Source organism: Leptonychotes weddellii, chromosome 15, assembly GCF_054177405.1.
Source record: "Leptonychotes weddellii isolate Sample4059 chromosome 15, ASM5417740v2, whole genome shotgun sequence".
Taxonomy (NCBI): Eukaryota; Metazoa; Chordata; class Mammalia; order Carnivora; family Phocidae; genus Leptonychotes; species Leptonychotes weddellii.
Window position 1 is genome coordinate 38887549 of NC_138383.1, and position 17417 is coordinate 38904965.

The 17417-nt window shown below is 48.4% G+C and overlaps 1 protein-coding gene across 2 annotated transcripts in view; it reads left to right on the plus strand.

The window, feature by feature from the left end:
* The window catches only part of DOC2B (double C2 domain beta), a 33707-nt gene extending 18688 nt beyond the window's left edge, over window positions 1–15019 (plus strand). For both annotated transcript variants that reach the window (XM_081806113.1, XM_081806114.1), the window contains exons 7-9: window positions 9723–9804; window positions 10726–10822; window positions 11437–15019. In XM_081806113.1, the coding sequence (XP_081662239.1) occupies window positions 9723–9804; window positions 10726–10822; window positions 11437–11573 (316 nt within the window). In that variant the 3' untranslated portion in view covers window positions 11574–15019. The remainder of the gene's footprint in view (window positions 1–9722; window positions 9805–10725; window positions 10823–11436) is intronic.
* The last annotated feature ends 2398 nt before the right edge of the window (window positions 15020–17417 follow it).

A 17417-nucleotide genomic window follows, 5' to 3' on the forward strand; every position in this document is an offset into this window, starting at 1 on the left:
ATGATCTAGCAATTCTACTCCCAGGGGCACACCTGAGAGAAGTGGAAACATGTCCACCCAAACACTTGTACGTGAATGTCCATAGCAGCATTATTCACAATGGACAAAAGGAAACCACCTAAATGTCCATCAACTGATGGATGGAGAAACAAACTGGGCCATATCCATACAATAGAATATTATTCAGCTATAGAAAGGAGTGAAAGGGCGCCTGAGTGGCTCACTCGGTTAAATGTCCGACTCCTGATTTCGGCTCGGGTCAAATCTGAGGTCATGGGGTTGAGCCCCGCATCAGGCTCCGCACTGGATGTGGAGTCGGCTTCAGATTCTCTTCCTGCCCCCCCTCCCCTCAGTGTGCTCACTCACTCTCCAAAAAAAAAATTTTTTTTAGGGGCGCCTGGGTGGCTCAGTCTGTTAAGCGGCTGCCTTCGGCTCAGGTCATGATCCCGGGGTCCTGGGATTGAGCCCCGCATCGGGCTCCCTACTCGGCAGGGAGCTTGCTTCTCCCTCTCCCTCTGCCTGCCTCTCTGCCTACTCGTTCTCTCTCTCTGGCAAATAAATAAATAAAATCTTTAAAAAAAAAAAACAACTTTTTTTTAAAGAAGTGAGGTAATAATTCATGCTATAACATCTATGAACCTTGAAAAGATTATTACAAGATTATACTAACTGAAAGAAACCAAACACAAAAGACCACACCTTATATAATTTCATTTATATGAAGGTCCAAAATAGGCAAATCCAGAGGCAGAAAGCAGATTAGATGAGTAGTTGCCAGGGGCTGGGGGAGGAGGTGGGGGGGATGGGGGAGTAACCGGATTTCTTTCTGAGGAGATGAAATGTCCTAAAATTGATTGTGACGGTTGCACAACTCTGTGAATGGACTAAAAACCATTCAATTGTACACTTTAAAAGGGTGCATTTTACAACATGTGAATCGTATTTTAGTAGAGCCGTTATTTTTTTAAAAATCCAATGCCACCAGGCCCTGGAGCAGTGCCAGGCACAATGGGAAGCTGACCAGGATCACTGGGGGAAGGATGTTCCCCGCACATGGTGCAGGGACTACTGGTTTTCCACATTAAAAAAAAAAACCAGTCGTTTGGGTCCCCACCTCACCATTAACAAAACTGTGATTTCCGGTGGATTAGAGACCACTGTGAGAGGAGATGCCATAACCATTCTGAAGATCAGCAGGAGACTCTTTATAACCATTGGAGGGAAAGTCAGTAATATCCAGTCAACGAGGCCAGTGTGCCACCCTCTTGGCTACATTATTTCCCCTCCAGTTTTGTATCCTAGAAACCCGTGTACGGGTGAAGGTCTGCGCACTGCGGCATTCCTCATCACGGCCATACACCAGAAACAGCCAAGCATTTGTCAGCAGAGGAATAGATTCATAAAATGTGGCATAGGCGTATAATATAGTACTATGCAGTTAAAATGAATACATTAGGACTGGGTAAATTAACAGGGACAGCTATCCAAACATGCTGATCCCAAAAGCAAACTTCGCAACAGTGCACAGTGTGATACTGTTGCTGTACATTTGTGTATCTCACACCCTGCAGAGAATGTCACAGTAGCGTGTCTCTGGGGAGGGAGGGGCTGGGGAGGGCAACCAAGTGACTGCACTTGTACTTGGGATGCTAGAGTTCCCAGAGTTCCCAGATGGAAGGAAAGACCATCCAAAGCCCAAATGCTGGTGAGATTTTAAAATCTGGCTCCGTGTCCACCAGCCAGGTTGACAGGAATTCCAGGGTCCTATGCTGGATTAAAAGTCAGGTTTGGGCGCCTGGGTGCCTCAGTCGGTTAAGTGTCTGCCTTCAGCTCAGGTCATGATCTCAGGGTCCTGGGATCAAGCCCCGCATCGGGCTCCCTGCTCGGCAGGAAGCCTGCTTCTCCCTCTCCCGCTCCCCCTGCTTGTGTTCCCTCTCTCACTGTGTCTCTCTCTGTCAAATAAATAAATCTTTAAAAAAAAAAAAGTCAGGTTTATTGAGATAGAATTTACACACTGTAAGTTTCCCCCCTTTTGAAGTTCAAGGGATGTATACAATCTTGTGACCACCACCACAGTCAAGATACAGAATCCTTCTGTCACCCAGAAAGTTCCTCCAGCCCCAGGCAACCACTGATACGTTTTCTGTCCCAATAGTTTTGCCTGTTCCAGACTTTCTTCTAAAGGCAAACTTTCCGTATGTTGCCTTTGGAATTAGCTTCTTTCATATAGCATAATGAGTTGGAGATTCATTATTATTATTTTTTTAAAGATTTATTTATTTATTTGAGAGAGCGAGAATGAGAGAGAGAGAGAGTACATGAGATGGGGGAGGGTTAGAGGGAGAAGCAGGCTCCTCACCGAGCAGGGAGCCCGATGCGGGACTGGATCCAAGGACTCCAGGATCACGACCTGAGCCGAAGGCAGTCGCTTAACCAACTGAGCCACCCAGGCGCCCCCTGGAGATTCATTATTGCCAAGTAGAACAACAACAACCACAAGTTGTTCAGTTCACTTTATGTTGAAGTGCACTTGAGTTTCGTTTTTTTTTTTTTTTTTGAGTATAGTTGACCCACAATGTTATGTTAGTTTCCAGTGTACAACATAGTAACTGGATTGTCATATACACTATGCTCTGCCCTCCCTAAGTGTCGCCAACCTGTCACCATGTAACACTGTTGCAGCACTGTTGACTGTTCCCCATGCTGTGCCTTTCATCCCCGTGCTTCAGTCCTTCCAGAACCGGTAGCCCCTGCCTCCCACACCCCTTCGCCCATCTTGCCCATCCCCATGACCACCTCCCTCCCCTCTGGCAATCACCGGTTTGCTCTGTGTTTATGGGTCTGTTTCTGCTTTGTTTATTTGTTTTATTCTTTTTTTTTTTTTTACAATTTTATTTATTTATTTATGTATTTATTTAGTACAAGAAGGGGGAGGGGGAGAGGGGGAGAGAGGATCTCCAGCAGAGTGCTGAGCAAGGAGCCTGACACGGGACTCAGTCTCATGACCCCGAGATCATAACCTGAGCTGAAATCAGGAGTCAGACACTCAACCAGCTGAGCCACCCAGGCACCCCTGTTTCATTCTTTAGATTCCACATATGAGTGAAATCACGTGGTAGTTGTCTTTCTCCGTCTGACCTATGTCACTTACCATCATATTCTGTAGCTCCATCCATGTTGTCGCAAATGGCAAGATCGTGTTTTTTTATGGCTGAGTAATATTCCTGTGTCTGTCTCACATTTTTTTTTTTTTTAAAGATTTTATTTATTTACTTGACAGGGACAGCGAGGAAAGGAACACAAGCAGGGGGAGTGGGAGGGGGAGAAGCAGGCTTCCCGCTGAGCAGGGAGCCCGATGTGGAGCTCGATCCCAGCACCCTGGGATCATGACCTGAGCCGACGGCAGACGCCCAACCGACTGAGCCACCCAGGCGCCCCTCCCCTTGGTATTTTTGGAGGAACCTCTGGACAATTTTCCACAGTGGCTGTACCAGTTTACATCCTCACCAACAGTACATGAAGATTCCTTTTTCTCCATCCATATCCTTGTCAGTACTTGTTACTCCTTGTCTTTCTATACTAGTCATTCTGACAGGTGTGAGGTGATATCTCATTGTGGTTTTGATTTGCATTTCCCTGGTGCTGAGTGTTGTTGAGCATCGTTCCATGTGTCTGTTGGCCATCTGGATGTCTTGTCAGTTATTTTTGGTGTTGAGTTGCATAAGTTCTTTACAAGTTTTGGGTATTCACCCCAATAACAGATATATCATTTGCAAATATCCTCTCATTCAGTAAGTTTCTTTTCATTTTGTTGTTGGTTTCCTTTGCTGTGCAAAAACTTTTTGTATAGTCCCAACAGCTTTTTTTTTTTTTAAAGATTTTATTTATTTATTCATAAGAGACAGAGACAGAGAGAGAGGCAGAGGGAGAAGCAGGCTTCCCGCTGAGCAGGGAGCCCGATGCGGGACTCGATCCCAGGACCCTGGGATCATGACCTGAGCCGAAGGCAGACGCTGAACCATCTGAGCCACCCAGGCGCCCTCAACAGCTTATTTTTGCTTTTGTTTCCCTTGCCTGAGGAGACATCTCTAGAAAAATGTTGCTAAGGCTGATGTCAGAGAGATTGCTGCTTATATTTTCTTCTAGGAGTTTTATGGTTTCAGATCTTATATGTAAGTCTTTAATCCATTTTGAGTTTATTTTTGTATATGGTGTAAAAAAAAAAAAGTGGTCCAGTTTTCTCAGCACCATTTATTGAAGAGACTGTCTTTTCCCCACTGTATATTCTTGCCTCCTTTGTTGTATATTAATAGACCACATAAGCATGGGTTTATTTCTGGGCTCTCTATTCTGTTCCATTGATGTATCTGCCTGTTTTTGCACCAGGACCATATTGTTTGTTTGTTTGTTTGTTTTAGAGAGAGCACGTGAGCAGGGGAGGGAGGAGGCAGAGGGAGAGAGAGAATCCCAAGCAGGCCCCACACCCAGAGCAGAGCCCAATGCGGGGCTCAATCTTATGACCCTGAGATCATGACCTGACCTGAAATCAAGAGTCAGACGCTTAACTGACTGAGCCACCCAGGTGCCCCTGGAATTGTTTTCTTAATTTCTCTTTCTGCTAACTCATTATTAGTGCATAGAAATGCAACAGATTTCTGTATATTCATTATGTATCTTGCAGCGTCACTGAATTCATGTATTTTTTCTAGCAGATCTTTGGTGGACTCTCTAGAGTTTTCTGTGTATAGTATCATGCCATCTGCTAATAGTGACAGTTTTACTTCTTCCTTACCAATATGGATGCCTTTTCATTTCTTATCTGATTGCTGTGGCTAGGACTTCCAGTAGTATGGTGAATAAAAGTGACAAGTGTCCTTGTTTTGTTCCTGATCTATGAAGAAAAGCTCTCAGGTTTTTGCCAAGTATGATGTTAGCTGTGGGTTTGTCATATGTGGCCTTGATTACGTTGAGATATGTTCCCTCTAAACTGACTTTGTTGAGAGTTTTTATCATGAATCAATGTTGAATTTTGTCAAATGCTTTTTCTGCATCTCTTGAGATAATCATATAATGTGGTGTATCATATTGATTTGTGGATATTGAACCATCCTTGCATGTATAGAATAAATCCCACTTGATCATGGTGAATGATCTTTTTAATGTATTGTTGAATGTGGTTTGCTTATATTTCCTTGAGGATTTTTGCATCTATGTTCATTAGAGATATTGGCCTGTAGTTCTTTCTTTCCCTTTTTTTTTTTTTTCTTATAGTGTCTTTGTCTGGTGTTGGTATCAGACTAATACTGTGCTCATAGAATGTATTGGGAAGCTTTCCTTCCTCTTCCATTTTTTGGAATAGTTTAAAGAGAATAGGTATTAACTCTTCTTTAAATGTTTGGTAGAATTCACCTGCAAATCCATCTGGTCCTGGACTTTTGTTTGTTGGGAGTTTTTTTGATTGCTGATTCAATTTCATTACTAGTAATCAGTCTGTTCAGATTTTCTATTTCTTTTTCATTAGTTTTGGAAGATTGTATGTTTCTAGAAATTTATTGATTTCTTCAAGGTTGTCTAATTCGTTGGCATGTAATTTTTCATAGTAATCTCTTATAATCATTTTGTCAGTTCTCTTTCATTTCTGATTTTATTTATTTGGGTCCTCTCTTTTATCTTAATGAGTCTGGCTAAAAGTTTATCAATTTTGTTTATTTTTTTAAAGAACCAGCTCTTGGTTTCATTGGTATTTTCCTTTGGGGGGGGTATTTTCCTATTTTTTAAGACTTTATTTCATTTATTTCTACTCTGATCTTTATTATTTCCTTCTTTTAACTTTGGGCTTTGTTGTTGGGTTTTTTTTTTTTTTAAATTTTTTTTTTAATTTATTTATTTGACAGAGAAAGACAGCAATAGAGGGAACACAAGCAGAGGGAGTGGGAGAGGGAGAAGCAGACTCCCCGTGGAGCAGGGAGCCCGATGCAGGGCTCGATCCCAGGACCCTGGGATCATGACCTGAGCTGAAGGCAGATGCCCAATGACTGAGCCACCTAGACACCCCTCAATCTTCTTAAATGTAGAATTTAAAAAAAAATTTTTTTTTAATTTGAGAGAGAGAACAGGGGGAGGGGCAGAGAGAGGGAGAGGGGGAGAGAGAAAGACAGGGAAACAGAGAGAGAGATATTTCCATGCTGAGCATGGAAGCTGACATGGGGCTCGATCTCACAACCCTGAGATCATGACCTGAGCCAAAATCAAGAGTCAGATGCTTAACCGACTGAACCACCCAAGCACCCCTTAAATGTTGTGTGGCCTAACAGGTGATCAATCCTGGAGAATGTTCATGTGCACCTGAAAAGAATGTGTGTTGCCTTGTTTTTGGATGGAAAGCTCTGTACCTGTCTGGGTTTTTTTTGTTTTTTTTTTTAAAGATTTTATTTATTTATTCATGAGAGACAGAGAGAGAGACAGAGGCAGAAGGAGAAGCAGGCTCCCCGCGGAGCAGGGAGCCCGATGCGGGACTCGATCCCAGGACCCTGGGATCATGACCTGAGCCGAAGGCAGACGCTTAACCGACTGAGCCACTCAGGCGTCCCCCTGCCTGGTTTTGTTTGTTTGTTTGTTTGTTTTATCTTAATTTGAGTCTATCTGGTCTAATGTGCCATTCAAAGACACTGTTTCCTTATTGATTTTCTGTCTGGATGATCTATCCATTAATGTAATTGGGGTGTTAGTCACCTACTATTATTGTATTACTGTCAATTTTGTTCTTTATGTCTGTTCATATTTGCTTTATGTATTTAGATGCTACAATATTGGGACCATAGATATTTATAACTATCATATTTTCTTGTTGGACTGATCCCCTCATCATTTTATAATGTCCTTCCTTGTCTATTATTAGTCTTTGTTTTAAAATCTGTTTTGTCTGATGTAGGTAAGTATTGCTACCTCGGCATCCCCCCACCCCCACCCCCCGCCGTTCACCCTCACCCCTGCTTCCATTTGCATGGCATATTTTTTTCCATCCCTTCATTTTCAGTCTGTGTCTTTAAGTCTGAACTGAGTATCTTGTAGACAGCATATAGATGGATCTAGTCTTTTTTATCCATTCTGTCACCCTCTGTCTTTTGATTGGAGCATTTAGACCATTCAGATTTAAAGTAATTATTGACAAGTGTGTGCTTATTGCCATTTTGTTAAGTGTTTCCTATTGGTTTTTGTGACTTGCCAGCTATTGATGACTGCATAAAGCTGCCAGAGAACAGGTGTTTGTGTGGATCTATGTCTTCATTTCTCTCTCCCACATCCAACTTTCTTCAATACATATTTTATAGTGTTTTCATAATGAACTAGTGTTATTTATGTAATACAAATCAACAATGAGATACCACTTTCTGCCTTTCAAACCAGCAAGGATTTTTTTTTTTATTTTTTAATAACTGGAAGTCTGTACCTCTTAATTCCCTAAACCTATTTCACTTGTCCCCTCCCCTTCCTCTCCCTCCCCTCTGGCAACCACCAGTTTGTTCTCTGTTTATGAGGATGATTCTGGTTTTTTGTTCATTTGCTTTGCTTTTCAGATTTCATATATAAGTGAAATCATATGGTGTGTGTCTCTCTGACTTTTGCACCTAGCATAACACCCTCTAGGTCCATCCATGTTGTCACAAATAGCAAGATCTCATTCTGTGTTACGGTTAATATTCCATTTGTGTGTGTGTGTGTACATATACTTATATACACACAACTATATATACTCTGTATGTATATACGGATACACACACACATACATACACACACATCTTCTTTATCCATTCATCTATCAGTGGACCCTTGGGTTGCTTCCATAATTTGGCTATTACGTATAATGTTTCAGTAAACACAGGGGTATATATATCTTTTTGAATTAGTGTTTTCATTGTCTTTGTGTAAATACCCAGTAATGAAATTTGGTACTTCTATTTTTTAATCTCTTGAGGAACCTCCATACTGTTTTCCACAGTGGCTGCACCAGTTTACATTCCCACCAACAGTGAATGAGGGTTCCCTCTTCACATCTTTTTTTTTTTTTTTAAGATTTTATTTATTCATTTGACACAGAGAGAAAGAGAGCACAAGCAGGGAAAGCAGCAGGCAGAGGGAGAGAGAGAAGCAGGCTTCCCACTGAGGGGGGAGCCCGATGCGGGACTCGATCCCAGGACCCCGGGATCATGACCTGAGCTGAAGGCAGACACTTAACCAACTGAGCCACCCAGGCGCGCCTCCTCTTCTCCACACCTTCACCAACACTGACATCTTGTCTTTTTGATACTAGCCATTCTGACTGGTGTGAGGTGGTACCTCATCATGGTTTTGATTTGCATTTCCCTGATGATTATTGGTTTCATGTATCTGTTGGCCATCTCTGTGTCTTCTTTAGAAAAATGTATTTTCAGGCTCCCTGCCCATTTTTAAATCAGATTATTTGGGGTTTTTTGGTGTTGAGTTGCATAAGTTCTTTATATATTTTGGGTATTAACCCCTTGTCAGATAAATCATTTGCAAATATCTTCTCTCATTCAGTAAGTTGTCTTCTCATTTTGTTGATGGTTTCCTTTGCTGTGCAAAAGCTTTTTATTTTGGTGTAGTCTCAATAGTTTATTTTTTGCTTTTGTTTCCCTTGCCTGAGGAGACACACCCGTAAATATGTTACTAAGGCTGATGTTCAAGAGATTACTGCAAATCAGCAAGGATTTTTAAGGCAACGATACTCAGCTTTGTTGAGGGTACTGTGCATCATCTGTTTGGTCTTTTCAGAGGACAGTTTGGCATAATGGAGCAAGAAGCTTGATACATGTGTGCCTTTGGGTGGGTAATTTCACTTCTAGGAATTCAGCCGTTCAGCAGATGTTTGCTGACCTACCCAGTGTACTGAGCCCCCAGCAGGGTGCTGGGAAGCCCTTGGTGAGACAGAGGTTGTCCCCACCCCCAGAGCACCCTCAGCAGAGGCAGGACAGTTATCACTCAAGTGTCTATTCAGGGACAGGGTAAGAAGTTCTGCAAAGGAGCTCCTTTCCCGGCTTCTGAGTACCAGCCCTGTGCTGAGCAGCTGTGTGACCTTGGGCAAGTCCCTCTACCTCTCTGAGCCTGATGAAAGCTCTTCTGCATCAAAGTCTAAGGAGCTAAGAGCTGTAGAGGAGCTGCTCACAAGCCAGGCTTCCCTCTCCCTCAAAGCCCCAGGAGGTAGAGATGATGGTCGTAGAGCTCTGGGAATATACGAATACATTACATACTGCAGACAGTATTTATATAATTACATCTGATAATTCACATACTTTAGAAAGAGGATTTTCATAGTATGTGGATTGTATGTCAATAAATTTGCTATTTTAAAAAAAGGGTAATCTCTTAACAAGGGACCAACTCTGCTAAAAATGTTTTTCTGGTGGGAAATGAAAGCTTTATGAAAATTAGACTTCCAGAAACAAGGAAAAACCTCTAGGGGAGAAGGAGACTCTGTGGTTAACTTCAGAAAGGGGCGCAGACAGAAGTCTAGGTGACAAAGGAACCACTTGCTTCCCCCTCTGCAGCTGACCACTAACCTTTGCCACAGAGTAGTGCTGGGTATCCTGTGGTTAGTAGGAATGGGAGGCCCAGGGAGCGAAAAGCTCTTCCAAGCCCTGCTGGCTCCAACTGTAGCCACAGCTTCTCCGCACCCTCTGCCCATCGGTTGGTTATAATTTCAGATACCTGAAGCCAGATGTGGACAAGAAATCTAAACATAAGACAGCAGTAAAGAAGAAGACCCTGAACCCCGAGTTCAATGAGGTACAAGGGGCTGGTGAAGCTGCTGGGAAGCTGCTCGCTCTCCCCCAGGGCAGGGGGCCTGGGGGCGCTGAGTTTTCCAAGGGCTACTGTGGGAACTGAGGGGTAGGAGGGGCCCCCAGGAGAGCCCTCGGCCACGGGGGGTTGGGGGGGCAGGGGAGAGACAGGCCAGGCTGAACCAGGCCAAAGCGGTAAGGATGGAGGGGCAGGGAAGCCTGGAAAGCTCTTTCCAGGATCAAATTAATGGGACATGGCCGTGTAGGATGTGGAGGTGGAATGGGGGGAGCCCAACAGCAAGAGGGGAGGTACAAGTGAGGTGGGGGAAGCTCTGGGTGGGATGCAAGAATGTGAGATGCCCTGGGGCCTTGAGAAGGTCTGGTCCAGGTGGATAGCCAGGTCCTCAGCCCAGGGGGCAGATACATCTGGAGAGCAGCAGAGGGGCCTAGGGAAGAGCCTGAGTGACTGAGGAGCAGGCAGAGGAGACTAAGGAGATGCTTCCAGAGGGTGAAGGGGATACCAGATGTCAGATCATCCCAGGCGCCTGTGGGAGAGAGCGTTTCACAAAGAAGGGAGTGGTGAGCAGAGCAGACCCAAGAGAGGTCAAGCACACCAAGGCCAGCTCGTGTGTATTGATCTGGCAGTAAGGAAGCTCTTGGGGATCTGGAGAGAGCAGCTTCAGGGACAGAGGAGCAGGTAGGTTGGAGGGCAGGGGACCCTGAGGACCCCAGCCAGGCTCCAGGCAGAAGTGGGTAGAGTGGGTGAGAATCTGCCCTCGTCCACCCCCGAGCACTGACCACCCTCCCATTCCTCCCTCCCTCCCTCCCCCCTCACCACACCCCTCACCACACCTCAGAGCCTTCCTGGCCACTGGCCAAGTTCCAGGCCCTGTGGCCTTGGCCCTGACTCTCTTCTTCTGGCCACCAGGAATTCTGTTATGAGATTAAGCATGGGGACCTGGCGAAGAAGACTCTGGAAGTTACTGTTTGGGATTATGACATTGGAAAATCCAACGATTTCATTGGTAAGAGCACACAATGAGAATGCCGTTTGGCCACATGGCCCTGAATCCAGGCCACAGCCCCTCCTTCCTGGCCTCTATGGCCCCAGCTTTCCCCAGACTGTCTGCCCTCAGACACAGGGGGGCTCAGACCTTACCCAGCCTGACTCCATGTGACAGAGGAGTAGACAGGCCCAGAGAGGGAGAGAGGCCTGGGAGGGCCACACAGCAGTCTTGGTGGGGCAGGGGTGCGAGGTGATGATGGTCAGTGCTTTGGGCTGGCCTCTGAGCCCTGTGGCCCCGAACTCCTGGTCGGCTTCATGGCTGTGCAGAGTAGAACTGCGCCCATCCCTCGGCCCCCGACGCATGACGTTGCCCTTCACCCCCCGCCTCGCTGCGGTGCTGGAGAGGGGAAGGACGGGATCCCAGGGCCCTGATCGGCCGGGGGCAGGAGGGCCGGCTAAGAGTGCGGTGTGGTTGGCAGACCACTGCCCAGCTTCAGAGCCCGGTGGGCGGGGTGGGGAGAAGAGCCTTGGAGCACAGAATCGGGAGGGGGTGGCCTTGGGGTAGGGGCACCTGCCTCCAGGCCCCCGGGAGTCACCGTGTCCCCGGCCACCCCCCTGGCTCCCTTCCCGCAGGCGGTGTGGTTCTGGGCATCAATGCTAAGGGCGAGCGCCTGAAGCACTGGTTTGACTGCCTAAAAAACAAGGACAAGCGGATCGAGCGCTGGCACACACTCACCAACGAGCTCCCGGGGGCCGTGCTCAGCGACTGACCAGCCCCCACCTGCCGCCGCACCCACCCCTGCCTGTCTCCTGGCCCAGCACCGGCCTGGCCCTGGGCCTCCTCAGCTGCCACCAAGGGCCTCGGCCCTCATCTTAGGGGAGATCCAGGATGCCCGCTCGGACACTGCGCCACGGCGGCCCCTGCTCGGAGGCTGAGGGGGGCTCCGCCGCTCCGGGGACAGCAAGGCCAGAGAGCTGGGCCTGCTCTCAGCCCCTGGGGCCCAAGAAGGCGGGGCGGGGAGAGGACCTTGGCCTCGGCGCCCACCCCAGGGAAGGGAATGGGGCCGTCCGGGGGCTGAGGGCCCTACTGGAGGTCAGCAGTAAGTCAGGGGGACCCCAGGCTGAGAGGACAGGAGTGGAGGGGCGCCTTGGCAGGGCCAGTGAGAACTCCCGAGAGGGACATTAGGGAGCGGGGCGTGGGGGGAAGGAGATTTGGGAAAGTATTCCCAAAAAGGAGGTTCTTACTACATCCGTTCATCTCTGGCATTACTGGGCGGGTGGAAAAAAGCTGACCCGAGAGCAAGGAGCGAGGTGAAGTTCCTACAGGCTCTCACTGAACATGGGCAATTGGCAAGCACTTCACTCAATGATTCCACAAGCCCTTGGAGATGAATGAGACCCAGGGCTTGCCCTCTGAGAGTTCCTTGTCTAATCAAGGAGCTAAGAACAAACCATTACAACAGGGAGGGAGGAATGCCAAGGCCGGGCTGACATACCTTTGAGAGCCATGGACTCTGACTCTACTGGGAGGCAGGGAGGGCTTCCCGGAGGAGGTGATGCTTCAGCAAGGCCTTGAAGGGTGAATGGAGTTTCTGGGCAGACAAAGGGGAAGGGCAATGTGTGCAGTGGGAATGATCTATAAAAGCCTAGAGGGGAGGGTATGGTGATTGGGCTAGGGTCGCTGTGCAAGACCTGGGGTCTCTGGAGACAGGGTGTGTTAGGACAGGAGTGGGGCCTAGAGGTGATGTCACCCACCCCTGCTTCCACCCCACCCCTGCCTGCCAGGCCAGCCCCAGCTCATAGCTTTGGGGGAAGTGATGGAAGCACTGTGGTGAAACTGATCTTGGGGCAGGGTCTAGTTCAGCCCTCAGACCCAGTTCTCCCCACTTTAATCTTTCTCCTCCCAAGGAACCTGGCTCTCATTCTTACCAGCTTAAGCATGAGGTCAGCTGTAATCAAGAAAAGGGTCCCCCCCTTTTTTTTTCATGAAGCAAAAAGTCCTCATCTTCACCCACTTCTTCCTTTCACCCACCCCCCACTTCTGAGTCCAGGCCTGGGGAGTGAGGGGTCCAGGTGAACGCCCACACATCCTGGCCTTACTGTGGCCACTGATGTCCCTTTCAGGAGTGCTGGGTGGCAGTCCAGGGCCTCCTTTCTGAGGGGCCTGTGAGGCTGGCTCCTACCTCCAAGGGCTGAGAGAGACACCCTGCCTGGTGGGCCTGGCACCCTGAGTCAAATTGAGGGCATCGCAATTTGGGGGCCCACGTGTGAAGTCCCAAGTTTCTCCTGCCTACGAAGGGGCCTTCAAGACTGCTGTATGAACAAATGCAGAGCCAGGGAATTTGTGTGTTTGCCCCAGCACTGCACTAACGGAAAACAGAGGCCCAGAGAGGGAAGGTGACGAGCCTGAGTGAGGCCTCCCTGCCCTGCCACAGCTGGGGTAGGCCAGGCTCCCTGGCCCCTGCCTCACCCCCGGCCCAGAGCTCTGGACAGCATGCTTCAAGAGAAGGAGGTCCGTCCTGTTAGCTTCCTGCCTGGGGCTCAGCCCTGCCTGCTGCAGACACAAAGCACATCACCATCTGAGGCCTAGGGTGATGATTCGAATTCCACCAAGTGCCCATCAGCCCTTTCCCGGTCTGCAGGGACAACAGGACTCTGGCCCCCACACAGTACCTGGCAACTTGGCTGGTCACAGAGCCTTGGTTTTCCTGTCTTTGAAGCGGCTTTGTGTGTGTTAAGGGTTTTTACATGCACTGTCTTAATGAATTTTCACAATTCTGTGAGGTGGGTTTGTCATCTTCATTTGACAGATGAAGAAACAGATTCAGAGAGGCTGAGTAGTCTGTCAATGTCACACGGCAGGGCAAGGGCAAACCAGGACTCAGCCCAGGTCCTGTGACTGCCACATCCTCTGATTGTCTGGGAGATAGTACTCCCCAGTCCTCTCCTTCCTGGGCTGTGGAGGGCTCAGCAGATACACTCAGAAGACTCGGGAAGCTCTGGTGCCTGATGAAGGGGTGGGACCACAGCACTGTCCTGCTGCCTCATCCCCTAGATGGCTTTGAAATCATTGATCCACTTAGAACTTCCCCAGAGGTCCCCAGGGTCCAGGCCCGGAACTCAGCTATCCCTCCCTAACCTCTGAGTCCGTGGGCCAGACCTTCCTCCTCGTGGGGGCTGAGGCAAGGGCTCCTCTTTTCTCCACAGGGCTGGAATGGGGGAAACCTGGGGGACTAAGGAAAGAGATGGCCTATTTTTGAGGGGCCTCCTGGCTGGGTGAGCCCTGGGTATCTTCCAGCTTTGCCTCTTGGAGGGCCTCAGGAAAGGAGCTGCAGAGCTGCTCTGTGAAGATACTGAAATGCTGAAGGGCAAGGCTAGAAGGGGCCGTGAGTCTGACCCAATACAACGTCCTTGTTAGACACCAGGGAAACTGAGGCCCAGCGAGTGTAAGGAGCCCATTTAGGGCTCTCTACTGCCCCAGGTTGTGCAAGGGTAGACTTGGTCCCAGCTGACCCCAGGGACAGGATGGAAGATGGGTCTTCTGGACAACCAGCCCAAGTGGGGGGTGGGGCGCCTAGGGAGGAGGGCCCCCCAGGGAGTGAGGAACTCTTCGCCAGGGCCGGGCACTGCTCCTGACCCCTCGCGGATTGGATTTCTGTGACAGCTCTTTCGGAAGCTGCAGTCATCCGCTCCGCCTTCGACCTCAGACTGGCATCCCTCCTCTGGCCGGTCAGCCGCACAAATAGACGGGAACGTTGACGCCCCTCCCCCACCACGGCCAAAAGCCATTCCCGAGTCTGGTGTCTGTAACCAGGAAGTCGCCCGACGGCGCGCTGCGCCCTCCACGCCCGCCTCCCGCCGCCCCCACTGGCCAATCCCAGACGGGCCCGCCTTCCACCCCCGAAGCGGGGACCGCCTGGCCCCTAGCGGCGAGAGCGGGAACTGCGCCTCCCGGCCCGTGCATGTCCTTCCGTTTGCTCGTTCTCACAGCGGGACCCCGATGCATGGACTCTGGCTGTCGTCGACGCGGACGCTCGCGCACTGCTTACCACCGTTTTGCTACCATGTGGCGGCTGCACAACACGTCCTTAACCTGCAGCCCCACACTCGATTTTTGTACTTTCGTCTTACCTACTCGAGGGTGTCCTTTTTAAGTCTTATTTGTTAATATTTATAATGACCTATAATTCAAAGTAAATGAAAACGTTCACTGCAATCGCGTTGGCTTGAAAGACTCCTTCAAATAGATTTGGACGAAAGGCCCGGAAAGAACGGGAGACTGGCAACCGAGGCGCACTCAGCACACTGTCTCCCTTAACGCTTCACCAAGAACTCATTAGCGGCAGGTCTCGAGTTACCGGTGGGAAAACGAAGGCTCAGACAGGTTAAATATTTGTGCCGAATCACACACCTGGTAAGTGACACAACCAGGATCCAACTAATGCCCCCCAAGACATTGTATGCCAGGATCAGCATGCCATGCTGCCATGCACTCATTCAACAAACAGCTGTGGAGTATTCACTCTACCACCAGGCACGGGTCTAGGCACCTGGGGCAGAGTCATCAGCAAGACAGCCAACAGACAGCAAATCTAGCATGTTAAAAGATGGCAATAGGGGCACCTGGCTGGCTCCATCGGTGGAGCATGTGACTGGATCTCTGGCTCATGGGTCTGAGCCCCACACTGGGGGTAGAGATTACTTTAAAAAAAAAGACAAAGGAATTAGCTGTGGGGGGGTTGGGCTTAAATAGGTAGGTGAGGGGGACCTCCAAAGAAAGTGACTTTCGATCTAAGACTCAGAGGGGATGAGGGAGGGAGCTATGCAGATACCTGGAATGGACTGTTTAGGTGGGGGAGATGGCCAGTATCCCTAGTGATGGGGGCAGGTGTGGCATGACTGAGAATAGCAAGAGCCGGGTGGGGCAAGGGAAGAGCCCTAAATAGGGGCACAGAACAGGGGACCAGGTCAAGTAGGACTTTATAAAGACTGGTTTTCACTCTGTGTGAGATGGGAGCTTATTTCAGTTGTAACAGGCCACCTGGTAGAGGACAAACCTATAGTCTCCCCTCTTAGACATTCCACCACCAGTGAAGGCAGCAAACCCCGCACGAGCCCAGAGCGCTAAGGGAGGGGAAAAAGATCATTTGAGGCAAGGCAATTAGTTCTTGCGCTATTTCAGCAGGAAGGGAGTCCTTAAGGACTCTAAGAAAATAATAGGAACCAGAGAGAAGGTGCCAGAACTATCAGCAGTAGTAACACCCATATAGAGCTCTCAGACATGTACACTGCTTTAAGTATTATACTCATTTATTCCTCATAATTATGATACTGTTTCAGTCCCCATTTTATAGATGGGAAAACTGAGGAACAGAGGAGCATGCTTAAGGAATAATTAAAGGGTAGAGCTGGGATTTGGACCCAAGCCTTGTGGCTCCAGAATCCATACTCTTAATATCTACCCTATGCTGCTATAAGAAGCAAATGGTGTTGCCAGGTCTAGTGGAAGATGCCCAGGTCCCACTAGGTTTCTTGTAGGTTCACCCTTTTCATCCCCCAAGCTCCCAGAACCAGCAGGCTCCTGCTCAGCCAGGAAAGATTTTCCAGGGCTGACTCTCAGGGTCCTTGCTGTCATCTTGACCAAAGGCGATGCTCACCTTTGCCCAGTGGGTTCCTATCTGTCACGGTCCCCAATTCCCTTCTGTGTGTCCCCTGGCCACAGGTAGGCGCGATCTCTTATCTGGAGAACATGTTGAACTGGGGAGCACTTGTGTGGCTTCCCAGGGGCTAGCTGTGAGCCAGTGGAATTACTACATTATGAGAATCAGAAAACTGGGAAACCAAGATCTCTCAGAGCTTCCTGGGTTGTCTTCACTGCTCTACACCTTCCTCCATCCTGCCTCTGTCAACACAGGCTTTCTGATTCATTAGTAGATAAATGATCCAAAATGGTGGCCTCAGCCCCAAGTTGGGGTGGCTTTTCAGCCACTGCTACCTTGGAATATTTTCTGACTCTTATTTAGCTTCTCAGGAGAGAAATGGCTCAGTTCAGATTGTAACTCACCTCCTTGGGGTCAAAGGGCCAGGGGGTGAGGTCACACAATAAAACCATGGCTATGGGCAAGGCACACAGGGTCAAGCGTGTCTTTCAAAAGAAGTCCCTGAGCCAGTGGGAAAGGAGGAAGAGGTGCCAGCCAAGGGAAGAAAAGGGGACAAAAGCCAAAAAGCATCGCCATAGTATTCTAGGGCAGTAACCATTCGAAAAGCAAAGACTGGTAAACAACCAAAACACTACAGAAACAAGGAATGGACCTAACTTCCATTATGGCCCATCTGAAGGCTAGAAAGTCATGTAGTCATTTCCATTTTTAATTTATAAACATGATGAGATGTCTTGGAAATGTATGATAGAAAGTGAAGGGAACAAAAGAATTAAAATTGAGTGTGGAGGGCAATCCTTTTCAATTATTTCATTGTGGAAAACATTACTTCGTTGTGGTAAAATATAAATAAAATTTTTCATTTTAGGATGTGAGGGCAATCTCGCTGTGACATCTGTCACCCTACTGATCACCAAGGTTGACTCAGCTGATCTGGCTGCCTAGGCAGGTGTC